The 15,453-nt window shown below is 65.5% G+C and overlaps 1 protein-coding gene across 1 annotated transcript; it reads left to right on the top strand.

Annotated features, from left to right (window-relative positions):
- Positions 1-647: 647 nt before the first annotated feature.
- On the top strand, positions 648-14,529 carry DHX37 (DEAH-box helicase 37; the record flags this gene model as incomplete). The annotated part of the gene is made up of 26 exons (XM_081113871.1): positions 648-753; positions 2,396-2,562; positions 3,626-3,738; positions 3,817-4,168; positions 4,487-4,635; positions 4,889-4,981; positions 5,634-5,730; positions 5,816-5,929; positions 6,313-6,414; positions 6,581-6,695; positions 7,243-7,338; positions 7,462-7,544; positions 7,997-8,141; positions 8,659-8,735; positions 8,974-9,206; positions 9,506-9,724; positions 9,828-10,016; positions 10,586-10,710; positions 10,809-10,925; positions 11,470-11,642; positions 12,234-12,348; positions 12,681-12,818; positions 12,990-13,084; positions 13,159-13,232; positions 13,602-13,699; positions 13,862-14,529. 26 exons carry the CDS (start codon positions 648-650, stop codon positions 13,945-13,947), a joined length of 3,471 nt encoding a protein of 1,156 aa, XP_080969997.1. The 3' UTR covers positions 13,948-14,529.
- Positions 14,530-15,453: the final 924 nt, after the last annotated feature.

Genomic DNA, 15,453 nt, shown 5'->3' with positions numbered 1-15,453 from the left:
GGGTTAACGCTTTTAACAGAAAAAAAAAAAAAAGCGACACGGTATTACCGTTCTGTTTGCAAGATCATTACAGGATTCAGGAAAACTATTATTTCCGAGTGCGCTGCAGACGGTGTAGTGTGTCATGAAAGAGTTTACAGCGAATAGATGCCTTCTCCTTTGACTCCTTCTGTTCCTGTCAAGGAAATAGTGCCTTTTTACTACACAACCAATGTGTGTTTGCTACAAGAATATCAGAAAATGCAAATGAGCAACAACAAAAAAAGGGGAGAATCCGTTTGTACTAAGAGCAGGGTTGTGTTCTGAAAGGTGACAAAACATTCCCAAGAAGCCAAATGAATATTGACAGGAAAATGCCGACTAAGAGACGCAGCGGACACCCAGTGAAAACAGCCTGCGTTTAAACTGCACCGCCTCGAAATTGGCCCCGCCCAGGCTCCAGCCAGGCCCCGCCTTCCCTCCTAGCCCCGCCTTCGCTCTTAGCCCCGCCTCCAGCCCCGCCCCTCGAAGGTTCCGTTAGTTCCAGTTCTCGCGAGAACGCAGCCCGGAAGTTTTGCGTCCGGAGCGGTAGTGCAGGAACCCACGTGGGCTGGGCTTGGGGGTGCGCTGCCGCTGTCCGCGCCGGGGCTGAGCGGGATCGGGGCGCCATGGGGAAGCTGCACCGGCGGTACAACGTCAAGGGGCGCCAGCAGGCGGCCCCTGGCCCCTCGAAGGGCCCCCCGGAGCCGCCGCCCGTGCTGCTGGAACTGGAGGGTGAGGCGTCCGGGGGCTGGATTTGGGGAGAGGGGCCCGGCCCGGGCCTGGGGGTCAGGACAGGCCAATGGGAGCCGAAGGGCTGCCGACGACGCCCTGCCCCCGCCATCCGGGGGTGGGGGGACCAGAGAGCTCCCCTCTAAGATGATCCAGAGAAGGGGGCGCAGTGACAGTCTACGCTTTTTCTGTGTTTGTATTGACTTCAGAGAGAGGAAGGGAGAGGGAGAGGGAGAAACATCCATGATGAGAATCACGGACCGGCTGCCTCCTGCACGCCCCCTACTGGGGATCGAGCCCACAACCCGGGCCTGTGCCCTGCCCGGAATCGAACTGGTGACCTGGTTCATTGGTCCACGCTAACCACTGAGCCACGCCGGCCGGGTGACAGCCTTACTTAACTGGGTTTGGGACAGTACCTGGGGTTTCTCTCCCCTAATGTAGCAGCGGAGGGGAATTTGGGCAAGAAAGTCCGTTTGTCCTGGTGGCTTCGTTTCTACAAGCTCCTTGCCCTCGATTTGTATTTTGGGCCCAGACCCGCCTGCTCAGCTCCAGGCTGCTTGGCGCTCCGTAGGAGCGCCTGCTAAGTGCCAGGAACTCCTAGATGCTGGAGAGGAGACCAAAAAAAAAAAAAAAAGGAGGCTTAAGAAAAATAAAAAATCCCTGTCTTAGTGAGGTTAGCGGCTCCTGGTTGGCAAAGACAAACAGGTAAAACATACAGAATGTGGCGTGGACGTAAGTGCTGAGGAGAGATGCAGAGAGGTGATGGTGAGCTGGGACGTTGCATAGGGTGGATGGGGGAGGCTTGCTGAGAGAGAGCATTGACTCAAGACCTGAAGGTGGCCAGTATGGCTGCGTGGAGATGAAGCTTAAAAATGGGGGCAGTCTGGAGGACTAAGAAGGCTGAGTCTGATGAAGTAAGACTGCTGATACAATCCTCCTAAAAAAAAGGGTTGGAGAGCAGCCCTTATTGGAGAATATCACAGGGCTGACTGCACTACCCAACATTCTAAAAAAAAAAAAAAAAAAAAAAAATGGGGGCAGGGCCCCGGCTGGCGTGATTGAGCATTGACCTATGAACCAGGAGGTCATAGTTCGATTCCCAGTTGGGGCACAGGCCCTGGTTGAGGGCTTGGTCCCCAGTGCAGGTCGTGCAGGAGGCAGCCGGTCCATGATTCTCTATCGTCTTTGATGTTTCTCTCTCCCTCTCTTTCCTCTCGGAAATCAATTAAAAACATATTTTTTAAAAATAATTAAGTAGATATGGCACCAACTTGGTACTTCATAATATTATGATGAGAGTAGCTTTGATCTCACAGACCCGCTGAGAGCAGGCCCCAGTTGCGAGGGACACACTGTTACTCATCCTGTTTCTTCTCCCCCCACCCCCACACTGGGATGGAGGCACCCTGGCTCACAGCAGAGCCCGACCCGTGGCACGTGCTGGGTGGATGAGTTGAGTGAACGCAGGACCGGCTGGGCCCGCACCCCCGGTCCTGTGTGAGCGTTCACGGGCTCACGTGCAGGGCCGGGCTGGGGGGGAGAGGTCCCAGAGGAAACCAGCGTTAATGGGGAACCCCGGGTACTGCCAGCATCTGAACTCCCTGGCCCTGGGGCCGTGGGTCACACAAACGTGTCTTCTCAGATCGGGACACGCTGAAAGGCGTCGATGCCAGCAACGCCCTGGTCCTGCCGGGGAAGAGGAAGAGGAAGACGAAGGCCCCTCCGCTGCCGAAGGCGAAGAGGCCTCTGACCAAGAAGGAGCGGAAAGCGCTGCAGAGAATCTTGGAACAGAAGGAGAAAAAGAGCCAGGTACGCCCGCTGCGTGGGGTCTGAACCGGGCCCTCCAGCCTGGAGAGAGACGGGGGGGGAGCTGGGGGGGGTCCCCAGTCCCATAATGCCGGGTATGGGGAGAGACTGAGAAACCCCGATCTCAAGGCTCCGCCGATTCACCGTTGACTCTCTGTCAGGGTCACCACAAGGGCACCGTGTCTCCAGCAGGGGCCACACGGGCCTCCCCTTAGCGGCACTGACCGCATTCCCCAGAGCGTGTGTCCCTGTAAAACCCTGCATGGCACACACCCCCCCCCCCAGCCCGCTGTTCTGTACCTCATTCTTCTCTTTTATCGACTGTGAAAGGTACGTACAGACGCACATAGAAAATACGTATGATTTCAAGAACGGTAAGACCAAAACTCACGAGGTGCTCACCGGGAGGAGGAAGCCAGTGGGCACAGCCGTGTGTTTGCTGCGGTGACAGTGCCCCAGGGAGAGTCTCGTTGCCCCAGACCCCGGAGGGAGGACACAGCCCACGCATCTGTCGGCTGACGGGCAGACAGTGCAGTTGCCATGTGACCTTCCGTTTAAAAAGGCTGTGGGGGTGAGGGGTCGGAGAGGAAGAGATGAACCCATGGGCACAGACAATAGTGTGGGGAGGGCCAGGGGCGGGGCGGAGGGGGCAGTGATGGTTAAAAGGGGGGACGTCTGTAACACATTCAACAGTAAAGATAAATTTTTAAAAATATAAAAATCGCCCGGCCGGCGTGCCTCAGTGGTTGAGCATCGACCTATGAACCAGGAGGTCACAGTTCGATTCCTGGTCAGGGCGCCCGGGTTGCAGGCTCCATCCCCAGTGGGGGGCGTGCAGGAGGCAGCCGATCGATGTTTCATCGCTGTTTCTGTCTCCCTTCCTCTCTCTTCTTCTTTCTTTTTTTTCCCCTTCCTCTCTCTCTAAAATCAGTAAAGAAACATGTTAACTATATATAACTACGTATAAATGAACAGGCTATGGGCACGCTGACCTCACGGGGAGCGTCACCTCCCTGGGAAGACGGCCGTGGCGCCTCCCCATGGTGACGCGCGTGTCTGCCCGCAGCGCGCCGAGATGCTGCAGAAACTGAGCGAGGTGCAGGTGTCGGCGGCCGAGATGCGGCTCTACTTCACCACGTCCAAGCTGGGCACCGGGGCCCGCATGTACCACGCCCGAAGGTGAGTCGGCCAGCCCTGCGGCAGCCCCTCCCGGTGGCGGGTCCTGCTGGGGCGTCTGATTCCCGGCTCTCCTGGCAGGAAGGCCGACGAGGCCGCGGCCCAGGGTCCGGAGAAGATCAGCAGCCTCAGCGGGGCCCACCGCAAGCGCCGGCTCCAGGAGTCGGAGGAGGAGTCCGAGTCCTCGGCGGAGTCGGAGCTGGACGAGGCCCCGGACGCCGAGCCGGTGGACGCCAAGCCGGTGGACGCCAAGCCGGTGGACACGGGTGCAGGGATGGTGGCCCTTCCTCTGCCGCCTGCTCCACCAGGGGACGCGGGGGAGGGCTCGGTGCCCAGCAGTCCCCCAGCTCCTCCGGCTGCGGCCACCTCCCTGCCCAGGGCCCCCGTGAAGCCCGCTGTCTTCATCCCCGTCCACCGATCCCCGGAAATGCAGGTTCGTGCCCCGGTTTTTGTGATAAGTCTGCGTGGTGAGGGTTCAAGGGTACGGACAGGGGCAGAGAGAATCATGGGTTGGCTGCCTCCTGCACGCCTCCCACTGGGGATCGAACCCACAACCCTGGCCTGTGCCTTGACTGGGAATTGAACGGTGACTTCCTGGTTCGTAGGTCGACGCTCAGCCACTGAGCCCCGCCGGCCGGGCCACCCACCTGTATAGAGACCACGTTGCCCTATGTAGTCTTTGTTGGAGTAAAGCCCCTGTCCCCTCTGCCACCTGCGGGGACGCCCCCCAGGCTGACTCCTCCCTCTGCAGGAAGAGCGCCTGAGGCTCCCGATTCTCTCCGAAGAGCAAGTGATCATGGAGGCGGTGGCCGAGCACCCCATTGTCATCGTGTGCGGGGAGACGGGCAGTGGGAAGACCACGCAGGTGCCGCAGTTTCTCTACGAGGCCGGATACAGCAGGTGGGGCCCGGTTGACGGTGGAGATGTCCCCGAAAGTCCCCAGGAGCCTGGGCTCCCGGGGATCAGTCCTGGCCCTGCCGGTCACCGCTGTGTAGCTCTGGATGGGCTGTTGACCGTCTCTGGGCCTCCGTCCCCCTGGCTGTGAGATGGGGCTGTCCGTGCACCCCGTTCCCACGGTTGTCACGTCAGCGAAGTGACTGACTCGGGGTGAAGCGCGGAGGTCAGTCCCGGCTCAGTGTCCTCCCTCCCCCAGCGATGGCTGCATCATCGGCGTCACGGAGCCCCGCCGAGTGGCCGCCGTGGCCATGTCCCAGCGAGTGGCCAAGGAGATGAACCTGTCGCCACGGTGAGGGCTGGGCCTCAGGGGTGGGGGGTGGGGGCCGGTCCCCTGGCCTTGCCCAGGGTCAGCCGTGCGTGAGGCTGAGCAGTGTTGCAGGCCCGCGGGCCCTCGTCCATCCCAAGGGCGCTGGGAGGGGCATCACTTCTGTGTCTGAGCACAGGGTCTCCTATGTGGGACGGGTTTCTGAAGGGTCCCGGGTTCAATTCTGGTCAAGGGCATGTACCTCATCCCCACCCCGCCCTGGTCGGGCCGCATGGAGGGCAACCAATTGATGTGTCTCTGAAAGTCAATGGAAATATATCCTCACGTGAGGTTAACAGACAGACAAACAAAATACTGGATTCTTATTGTCTGATTTGAATAAAACTTAAGTAAGTAAACTGCCCGTTGTGGAAGTTATGAGCCTTACCCGGCCGGTGTGGCTCAGGGTGGAGCCTCCCCCTGTGAACCAGGAGGCCACAGTTCTACTCCCGGTCAGGCACAGGCCCGGGCTGCGGGCTCCATCCCCAGTGCGGGGCGAGCAGGGGGCAGCCGATGGGTGTCTGGGCCTTGTTGAGGGCTCTGCCCTCTGGGGCCAGGCCTCTGCCGCCCGCCTTGGCGTGGCCCCGAGGCTGCAGCGCCCGCCGGACCTCGGGGACTCACCACCCTGTCCCTGCAGGGTCGTCTCCTATCAGATCCGCTACGAAGGGAACGTGACGGAAGAGACCAAGATCAAGTTCATGACGGACGGCGTGCTGCTCAAGGAAATCCAGAAGGTCGGTGGCTCCCCTGACCCCCCGAGAGGGGCCCGGAGGGGGCAGGGGCCGTGGTCAGGTGCCGCCTCACGCCCGCCTCCCCCAGGACTTCCTGCTGCGCAAGTACAAGGTGCTGATCATCGACGAGGCCCACGAGCGCAGCGTGTACACGGACATCCTCATCGGCCTCCTGTCCCGCATCGTGTCTCTCCGGGCCAAGGTGTGCGGGGCGGGGGCGGGGTGGGAGCCCCCTCGTCCCAAGGCCGGGGGCCCCCTGCGCTGTGGGGCTGGGGCTCCGTCTGCACCGGCTGCTGTGGCTGAGGCTGTGACTGTCTTCCCCTCCCCCCCAACCGTGGGTCTGGGTGTCGCAGCCCCCGTGGGAGCCCCCGTGGAGCCCGGGTCCAGCCTCGGGCAGTTAAGAACCCCCTTTCATGAGCTACCACCCTGGGAGGGGCGGGTCCTGCTGTCAGTCACTTCTCCCCCTTTTGCTGGGACCTTTGGCAACCAGAACGGGGCTGGGGCTGAGGCTGAGGGCTGGAGGGGGCGGGGTCCGAGGCCTCCCCCGCCCTGGTGCCCGCGGGTCACCCGGCCTGTCGCTCGCAGAGGCGCCTGCCGCTGAAGCTGCTCATCATGTCGGCCACGCTGCGGGTGGAGGACTTCACGCAGAACCAGCGGCTCTTCCCCGTGCCGCCCCCGGTCGTCAAGGTGCCGCCGCCAGGGTCTCCGGAGGCGGGGCGGCGGGGCCCTGTCTCGTGGGCAGCGAGTGTGCGGGAGGTTCCCAGGCACCACACGGAGACCTGGGTGGGGAAGCCCCGGAGGGGGCAGGGCCCAGCCGGCTGACGCTCGGCCCTCGGGCGTCCGTCCGCTGCAGGTGGAGTCCCGGCAGTTCCCGGTGACCGTGCACTTTAACAAGCGGACGCCGCTCGAGGACTACAGCGGCGAGTGCTTCCGGAAGGTGTGCAAGATCCACCGCATGCTGCCCGCAGGTGAGGGCTCCCCCGCAGGCCGGTCCTCCCTCCAGGCCCGTGGGCTCGCCCTCCCCGAGGGGCTCTGGGGCCTCAGTTTCCTCGCTGGTTCCAGAGTGCTCGCAGCCCCTGCCCTGCCCAGTCCCCCAAAGCATCGTGCGGCCTCAGTGACTGGCGGGTGGCTCCTGCCACATCTGATAAGCGGGGCCCACAGGTGCCCGGACAGGACGGGTGGACGGGGTCCCACCTGAGCGTCACTGTGGACCCCAGGCCCCGTGGCGCTTGTCCAGTTGTTTCCCTAACGTGGGCGCTTCCTGTGGCCTGGACTGGCCTGTTCTGGGCATTTCGCGTGACTTTCATGGGCGACGGCTGGGGGGACGGTGACCGGGGAATCCCAGTCCCCGTGCCCTCGGCCTGGGGGTGTCTGCCGGGCGCCCGTCCGTGAGTCCTGGTCTGACCAGCTCCCACTGCGCCTGGCTCGCTCAGAGCGGGGCTCGGCCCACAGTCGGGGCGACGTCACTGCTCGCCGCCCGGAAGAGTGGGTCACGGGGCCTCCTCCTTCCCGCAGGCGGCATCCTGGTGTTCCTGACGGGCCAGGCCGAGGTGCACGCGCTGTGTCGCCGGCTGCGGAGGGCCTTCCCGCACGTCCGGCGCCGGCCCCCAGGTAACCACCGCTGGGCGCTCAGCCCGCTCCCAGGGGAGGAGGCTCCTCCCTGCCCTCCCTGCCCTCCCTGCCCTCCCAGCCCGGCCACGGGCCACGCCCTCCCTCACCTCCCGCCTCTTCCAGAGAATGAGGACCAGGGAGATTCGGTGGAAGAAACGAGGAAGTTTAAGAAGTCGCGGGCGCGGGCAAGGAAGGCCCAGGCAGCGGTAGGTGGAGGGCGGCTGTGGCTCTGAAGTGCCCGGGGGGCCTGGTGGCCACCATGTGTGTCCCCCCTCCTCCCCCCCCCCCCCCATGGCTGTGAGGAGAGAAATCGGTGGAAGAGACAGAAGCCTCATGACCATCACATTAGGCTTGTCTCCGGGCTGTGTTCCCCGGAGAAGCTTCCAGAAGGCCGGCCCTGAGCGCCTGGGCAGTAGGGTCCTTACTGAGTCACCACTAACCCGCTTGCTGCATGTGACACACCAGGCAGGGCCCGTGCTTCATGCGTGTCAGCAGCGTCCTGTGAGCCTCCCCAGGTTCTAGGAGAGGAAACAGGCCCAGAGGGGGTGGGTGGCTGGTGGGCGGCCGGCTGGGCCTGGTGCTTGTTTATCCCGCTCACGACACGGGTCTGCACACGGCGCCTGGTGCGGCCGGGGTCCTGAGGCCTCGTTTCCCGCAGACGCTGCCGCAGATCAGCCTGGACAGCTACTCGGTGCTGCCGGCGGGCGAAGGGGACGAGGACCGGGAGGCGGAGATGGACGAGGAGGAGGCGGCGCTGGACTCCGACCTGGACCTGGACCTGGGGGACGGCGGGGCAGACGGAGGTGCAGCCCCACCCGGGGGCACCCAGCTCCTTCACTCAGCCCCTCCCCCCCCAGAGGGCTCAGGGCCGGGCCCTCGGGTTTCCACTCCCGAGCAGCTGGGGTTCCGGCTGCCCTGTCCCCCGCTGTTTCCTGAGCTCCTGAAACTGCCTGGCCTCGGGGCCACCTGGGAGGCGTGTCCAACTCCAGAGCTGCCTGCTGGGGCCTCTGTGTGCGTGCAGGCCCAGCGCCGCCGCCCGCGGCACCCCCAGCGGCCCCTCCCAGGCTCTCCCGGGGAGCAGTTCCTACCGCGTGCGGGTGGCCCCTGATCTGGGTCAGGCAGGGGCCAGGGGCAGCCTCGGGCCTCTCAGCCCTCCGTCCACCCAGGCCCGGCCCCTCTGCCCGCTGTGCTAGCCCCGAGGGCTGAGCCCCGCCCAGCAGTATGGCTGCCAACGGGCCTCAGGCAGAGCAGGCCTGGTGCCGGGCAGGGAGGCCGGCTCCTGCCTGGGCATTGGTGCCAGCGGGCCTCTGCCTCCCGCAGGTGAGCAGCCGGACGCCTCGCTGCCTCTGCACGTGCTCCCGCTCTACTCCCTGCTGTCCCCAGAGAAGCAGGCGCAGGTGAGCCGACGGGGCTGGGGCGATGCCTGGCGGGGGCCCCCTACAGGCACAGGGTGGGGCAGAGCGGGCCGGCTTATCCGATTTGGCACAGGGGCCTTCTGGCGGGGCAAGGGGCGGCTGGGCACCTCATCTCCGGCTGCACAGCGGGGCCTCGCCAGGGGGAGACATCGCCCGGCCTGCCCCCCGCGAATCCCTTCCTGACTCGGGGGTTTGTCTGCTGCCCCTGCCGCCGTCCTAGGTCTTCCAAGCTCCCCCCGAGGGGACCCGGCTGTGTGTGGTGGCCACCAACGTGGCCGAGACGTCCCTCACCATCCCGGGCATCAAGTACGTGGTGGACTGCGGGAAGGTCAAGAAGCGGCATTACGACCGCGTGACCGGCGTGTCCTCCTTCCGGATCACCTGGGTCTCCCAGGCCTCCGCCGACCAGCGGGCAGGCCGAGCCGGCCGGACGGAGCCCGGGCACTGCTACAGGTGCGGCCACTCTGCCCCGCACCCACGCGGGAGCAGGAGAAGGGGGTCCCACGTCCCGTTTCCCTCCTGTCCCCTCCCTCCCTCTCTCTCTCTCTCTCTCTCTCTCTCTCTCTCTCTCTCTCGATAACCAACCAGTCAGTAGAGTCTCCCGCCCGCGAAGCAGCGGCTGCACAGCCCACTTTATAGCTGAGTTGAATGAGGCAGGAACAGGCGGGCCCTGTGGCGAGGCGGGGTTCCGGCGGGGTTCCGGGGGTGCCTCCCTGTCTGATTGCGTCTGAGCAGCGGGCCTGGTCTCGCAGGCTCTACTCCTCCGCGGTGTTCGGTGACTTCGAGCCGTTCCCGCCGCCCGAGATCACCCGGCGGCCGGTGGAGGACCTGGTCCTGCAGATGAAAGCGCTCAACATCGAGAGGGTCGTCAACTTCCCCTTCCCGACGCCGCCCTCCGTGGAGGCCCTGCTGGCCGCCGAGGAGCTGCTGGTCGCGCTGGGGGCCCTGCAGGCGCCCCCGAGAACGGAGAGGTAGCGGGGAGCCGGGAGCCCCACCCCCGCGCGTGCTCAGCCCTCCCCCCCTCGGCTCCCCCGAGCTGACCTGTGTGGGCCCCGCGTCCCCCGCGTCCCCCAGGATGAAGCAGCTGCAGAGGTCGCGCCTGAGCTGCCCCATCACCGCGCTGGGCCGGACCATGGCCACCTTCCCCGTGGCGCCCCGCTACGCCAAGATGCTGGCGCTGAGCCAGCCCGACGGCTGCCTGCCCTACGCCATCACCATCGTGGCCGCCATGACCGTCCGGGAGCTGTTCGAGGAGCTGGACAGGTGGGGCGGGGCCAGGCGTGGGGGGCTCGCTAGGGCTAACGGGGCCCCTGGCTGAGGTGCCTGGAGCCCAGCCTCTGGGAGCAGCTGGCTGTCGGGGGGCCTCGTCCAAGAGCCTCCGCCCCTCTGGGCCCACCCGTGTGCTGGCCCCGTGGAACCGGGTTAACAGAAGCCCTCGGGCGAGGCCAGGGCAGGGCTCCTGGGACCGTAAGGGAGAGAGAGAAACATCATGTGAGAAGGAAGCGGGCCGGCTGCCTCCTGCAGGCCCCACACTGGGGGTCGAGCCCGCAGCCCGAGCCTGTGCCCTGACCGGAACCGAACCGGCGACCTTTCAGTGCCCGGGACCAGCCCAGCCCAGCGAGCCACCGGCCAGGGCTGGGTTGTCGCTATACTGACCTCTAGATGTGCAACTGCTGGCCTGGAAATGCCCGTTTTCTATCTCGGCTGCCAGAGATGAATTTGGGCAGGAGGCCTAGGCTTCCTCGTGTCAGCGGCCCCCCCACCCCCCGGGCATTGTCCCCGTCCCCGCGGCCCTGGGCCAGGGCAGTACCCGGGGCGTGCTGTGTTTGCAGGCCGGCCGCCAGCGACGACGAGCTCACCGCGCTCAAGGGCAAGCGGGCCCGCGTGGCGCAGATGAAGAGGGCCTGGGCCGGGCGCGGGGCGTCCCTCAAGCTCGGGGACCTCATGGTGCTGCTGGGTGTGTGCCCGAGGGGGCCGGGCGGGGGCAGCTGGGGAGAGGGGAGGGTAGCGGAGGGGGCAGCCGGGGGACAGCCAGTGAGCGCCCCTCTCCCCCAGGCGCCGTGGGGGCCTGCGAGTACGCAGGCTGCTCGCCCCAGTTCTGCGAGGCCCACGGGCTGCGGTACAAGGCCATGCTGGAGATCCGGCGTCTGCGGGGCCAGCTGACCACTGCAGGTACCGCCCCGCCCACCCCCCAGGCTCCCGGGTCCCCGTCACGCTCAGTCCCGGCAGGGAACTCGGCCCTTTGCCTGTTTAGAGTCGTCCTGAGCAACGACGTCCACGTACAGTCGCTCCCCAGTGACCCACCGGTTCCCATTGGCACACTCACCTGCTCGCTCACATAGCTCGTGACCCCAGAGCCAGCACTGGGCCGTCTGCCTGCAGGGCCTCAGGCTCGCCCTTTCCTTGGTGGCACCCCTCTGTCACCCCGGCCCCTGCTCCCAGGGCCCATGCTCGGTGCCCCCTTATGGGTGAGCAGGCAGTTGGAGTGGATCCCACTGCTTTCCAGGCGGGAAGAACATTCCAGAAAGTCCAGTGCAGCCCCTGCTGTCGGGCAGGACCGTGTCCGGGCCATTCTGCCCCCAGAGGGCGGGGTCTGTCCTGAGGACACGCAGTGCGGAGGGGCTGTGGTCTGAGGTGCGGAGCTGGGAGCCGCCCGTTGAGTGTGTGGGGCGATGCCACCCCAGGCCCCACGTCCTCACACCCGGCTCCCCCCCAGTCAACGCCGTGTGCCCCGACGCCGGGCTCTTCGTGGACCCCAAGATGCGGCCGCCCTCCGAGAGCCAGGTGACCTGCCTGCGGCAGATCGTGGCGGCCGGCCTGGGCGACCACCTGGCCCGCAGGGTGCAGAGCGAGGACCTGCTGGACGACACGTGGAGGAACGCCTACAAGGTGGGCGCCCGCTGCGGGGGGCAGGGGGGTCAGACCCCGACACCAGCCTGGCCTGTGGGCGTGGACAGCACACGGGGGGCGGGGCCGCGGGCTCTGGGTGGGCCCGTCCTCGGTCACGTCCCCGCACGGATCAGGGTGGCGTGTCCAATGGAGTCTCATCTTCCTTTGGGCGTTGGCTTCACCCGACTTCACTTCCGTGACCACTCCGTTGAGGCGTAAGTCACAGGACGGACAGGTCACCTGTGGGACGTGTGCAGCTCGGTGGTCGGTCGATTCCGGGAGCCAGGCAGCCGTCACCACCGTCCACTTTAGGGCATTTCGTTGCCCCACGACGAACCCTGCGCCGCCCCAGTCACTCCATTTCCTGTCTCCGCACCGGCTCCACCTCTGTCTCCAGCTTTGCTCATTCCGAGTGGCTCCTGCGAGAAGGAGCCCATGACACGCGGCCTTTCCTGGCGCCGGGCTGTGGCGTGTCCGTGCGCGTCAGCGGCTGCTCCAGGCCGAGCCCCGGTCCCTCGGACGGGTGCGCCCCGGGTTCACCCACCGGGTGCTCAGGGTCTCCTGGACTCGCCACGCACCCCCTCTCTGCAGACGCCGCTCCTGGACGACCCCGTCTTCATCCACCCCAGCTCCGTCCTCTTCAGGGAGCTGCCCGACTTCGTGGTCTACCAGGAGATTGTGGAGACGACCAAGATGTACATGAAAGGTAGCGGCGCGCTCAGCGCATAGGGTGTCAGCTGCAGGCTGCAGGGTCCCGGGTTCGATTCCGGTCCAGGGCAGCTGCCTGGGTTGCAGGTTTGGTCCCCAGTAGGGGGGTGGCGTGCAGGGGGCAGCCGACCCATGATTCTCTCTCCCTCTCCCTTCCTCTCTGATGTCAATAAAATAAATTTTAAAAAAGGAAGAAAGGTGGCAAAGCTGTGGCTGGCCCTGGCCTAGCCCACCGTGGCTCTGTGAGCCGTGTCCTGGGCCCTGGGTGGGGAGATGGCTCCGGTCCCTCCAGCAGCGATGCCCTTCACCCTGCCCCTCCCCCTCCGGCAGGCGTCTCAGCCGTGGAGATCCAGTGGATCCCCGCGCTGCTGCCCAACTACTGCCAGTTCAACAAGCCGCTGGAGGAGCCGCCGCCCGCCTACTGCCCTGAGAAGGGGCGGGTGCTCTGTCACCGCGACAGCGTGTTCTGTGAGTCCGACTCCCTGGTGGCCTGGGGCTCCCACCTGCGGTCTCACGCCCTGTGTCTGGGGGGGGGGTCTCCCCAGGCTGCCTGTCCCTCTTGTGGGCGGGGCCTGGGGGAGGGACTAGGGAAGCCTTGGGCTCCACCCGGCCCCTTACGCTCCCGCGCCCGCCCTCCAGATCGCGTGGGCTGGCCGCTGCCCGCGGTGCAGGTGGACTTCCCCGAGGGCCTGGACCGCTACAAGCACTTCGCCCGCTTCCTGCTGGAAGGGCAGGTAGGCCGCGCTCCTGTGTGGCGGGCGGGAGGGGAGCCGGGCCCTCGCTGACCCTACGGTCTCCGTCTCCCCAGGTCTTCCCCCGGCTGGCCTCCTACCAGGCCTGTTTGCTGTCCAGCCCCAGCACGATGCTGAAGACGTGGGCCAGGTACGGCCTTGCCTGGGCGCCTGGGCCGGTGGCGGCGGCAGCTGGTACTAGTCTCCTGGGCCAGCATAACAAATACCACCGACCAAGCGGCTTCAGTCCTCAGGAATCTTTTCTCATGGTTCTGGAGGCCAGACAGTCAGCACCTCAGGACTGTCCCCTCCACAGGCTCCGCCTCGACCAGCACCTGGTGGCCCAGCTTTTCTTGGCTCGTGGCCCCAGCACTTGCATCTCTGTCAGAGGCAGCCCAGGCGCCAGTGGTGGGCGGTGGGGCGGAGAGGGGATGAGGTGTGGACCCTCCTGGGCAGGGCTGGCCGGGCGGTGGCCAGCCTGTGGCCGCGTGACGCCCCACACCCCACGTCCCGCCCGCAGGCTGCAGCCCAGGACAGAGAGTCTCCTTAGAGCCCTGGTTGCCGAGAAAGCCGACCACCGCGACGCCCTGCTGGCTGCGTGGAGGAAAAACCCCAGATGTGAGCTTGACCGGAGGTGCCCCCAGCCAAGGGGTTGAGAGTGGACGGGATGGGGGTGGCCAGGGCAGCCAGGGTTGGAGAGGCTCTGCCTGGAGTGGGTGGCGGGGTACAAAGCCCTCTGACCCCGCCCTCCCCTCTGACCCCATCCCCCCCGCCCTGCAGACCTGCTGGCTGAGTACTGCGAGTGGCTCCCGCAGGCCATGCACGCCGACGTGGAGAAGGCCTGGCCCCCGACGGCTGACCGCTGACCTGATGGCTGGCCGCAGGACTGAGGACTGGTCTAGGGACCCAGGGGGACGGCAGCAGCCCGTCAGACACGGTCCCTCTGGCCCTCATGCGACTTGGCCCGATCTGGGGTGACTGTATTTATTAGGGGGTGGGCGAGGGATTATCTCAGACGCCAACCTGACCCCCTTTTTAAAGGTGCTCCGTGGGCTACATTAGCGCCTGTGGAGCCACAGGGCGGGAGGGCGAAGCCGCTGAGAGCAGGGGCGACTGTAGGTCCTTCCTCAGGGGGTGTCTATGGCGGGCAGGGCCCCCAGGCTCCCACCCTCTCCTGCAGAGGGGGCACCAGGAGGGGCCAGCCCCATCAGTGCCTTGCTGAAATAAATCACGGCGTGGCCCAGCTGGCCTGGCTCCTGGTTGAGCATCCAGCTATGAACCAGCAGGTCACGGTTCGATTCCCTGTCAAAGCACATGGCGTAAGCCTGGGTTGCGGGCTCGATCCCCAGTAGCGGGTGTGCAGGAGGCAGCCGATCAATGATTTTTTTTCTCATCATTGATGTCTCTCTCCCTTCCTTTCTGAAATCAATAAATATATATATATATTTTTTAAATCTTGGCGTGGAGTCCAGCAGTCCTAGTGCCTCTGAATGTGGGTGGTCTGGGTGTGCCCCTCCCCCACACACGTGCTCTCACCTGCGGTCGGTGAGGTCCCGGGGTGCCAGGTTCCCCCCACCTTCGCCGGGTGCTTTTCCTCAATCAGTGTGTGCGGACACCGGACACCGCCGTGTAAGCGCCAGGTCACAGGGACATGTCCCATATTCCAAACCGTTCACCGCCCGCAGCCTGGCCGCTGTCCCCAGTGCGCCCCACCGAGGTCTCCCCTGGCCGCTCCCCCAGCACCCACGCCGCCTGCGAGTCCTGTCACTGCCCCTCCCTCCCCAGGCCACTCCCGCGCCCTCCCCGCCGCCGCCTGCGGGGCCCTGGCTGGTGGGGTCCAGCCTGGGGGCCCATCGCCGGTTCTCCACGTGGCCGCCAGCGGGCGCCTCTGCACCCCACATTCCGTCCTGTTCGCGCGCCGCGCCCTCCAGCCCTCCAGTGTCGGGGGAGGGAAACCCCTGCTGCCTCAATTCGGTCCCTGCCACGCAGAGAGCACCCCCCTCTCGACCTCAGGGGTTTGCAGCTGCCATTTCCTCTGTTCCCGCAGACGGGCAGGCGCCCTGAGGGCGAGGGTATCTCTGGCAGCCCCCACGCACCGCCTCCGCCTTCAGCCCCGGCCGTCGTGAGTCTCCCTAACACTCAGCACCGCCTGCCTGGCGTCAGCCTCCCGAAAGCCGGTATCCAGGGCAGGAGGCTGAGGAACGGCCTGGGGTTTGGGGGACACGAGGCTCCCTAAACGCTGCCTGGGCACACAGGTGCGCAGAGCGTGCACACTCCCTGGCATCGGGCACGCGAGGGTCACTGAATGGATGGCCAGTTGCAAAACCCTCCCTAGAAACCCAGTGTTTTCCTAACCGCCTGACTCGAATAAC

Source organism: Myotis nattereri (assembly GCF_964212035.1).
Source record: "Myotis nattereri genome assembly, chromosome: 19".
Taxonomy (NCBI): domain Eukaryota; kingdom Metazoa; phylum Chordata; class Mammalia; order Chiroptera; family Vespertilionidae; genus Myotis; species Myotis nattereri.
Note: the sequence above shows the minus strand (reverse complement) of the source record. Positions and strands in the feature narration are given on the sequence as shown.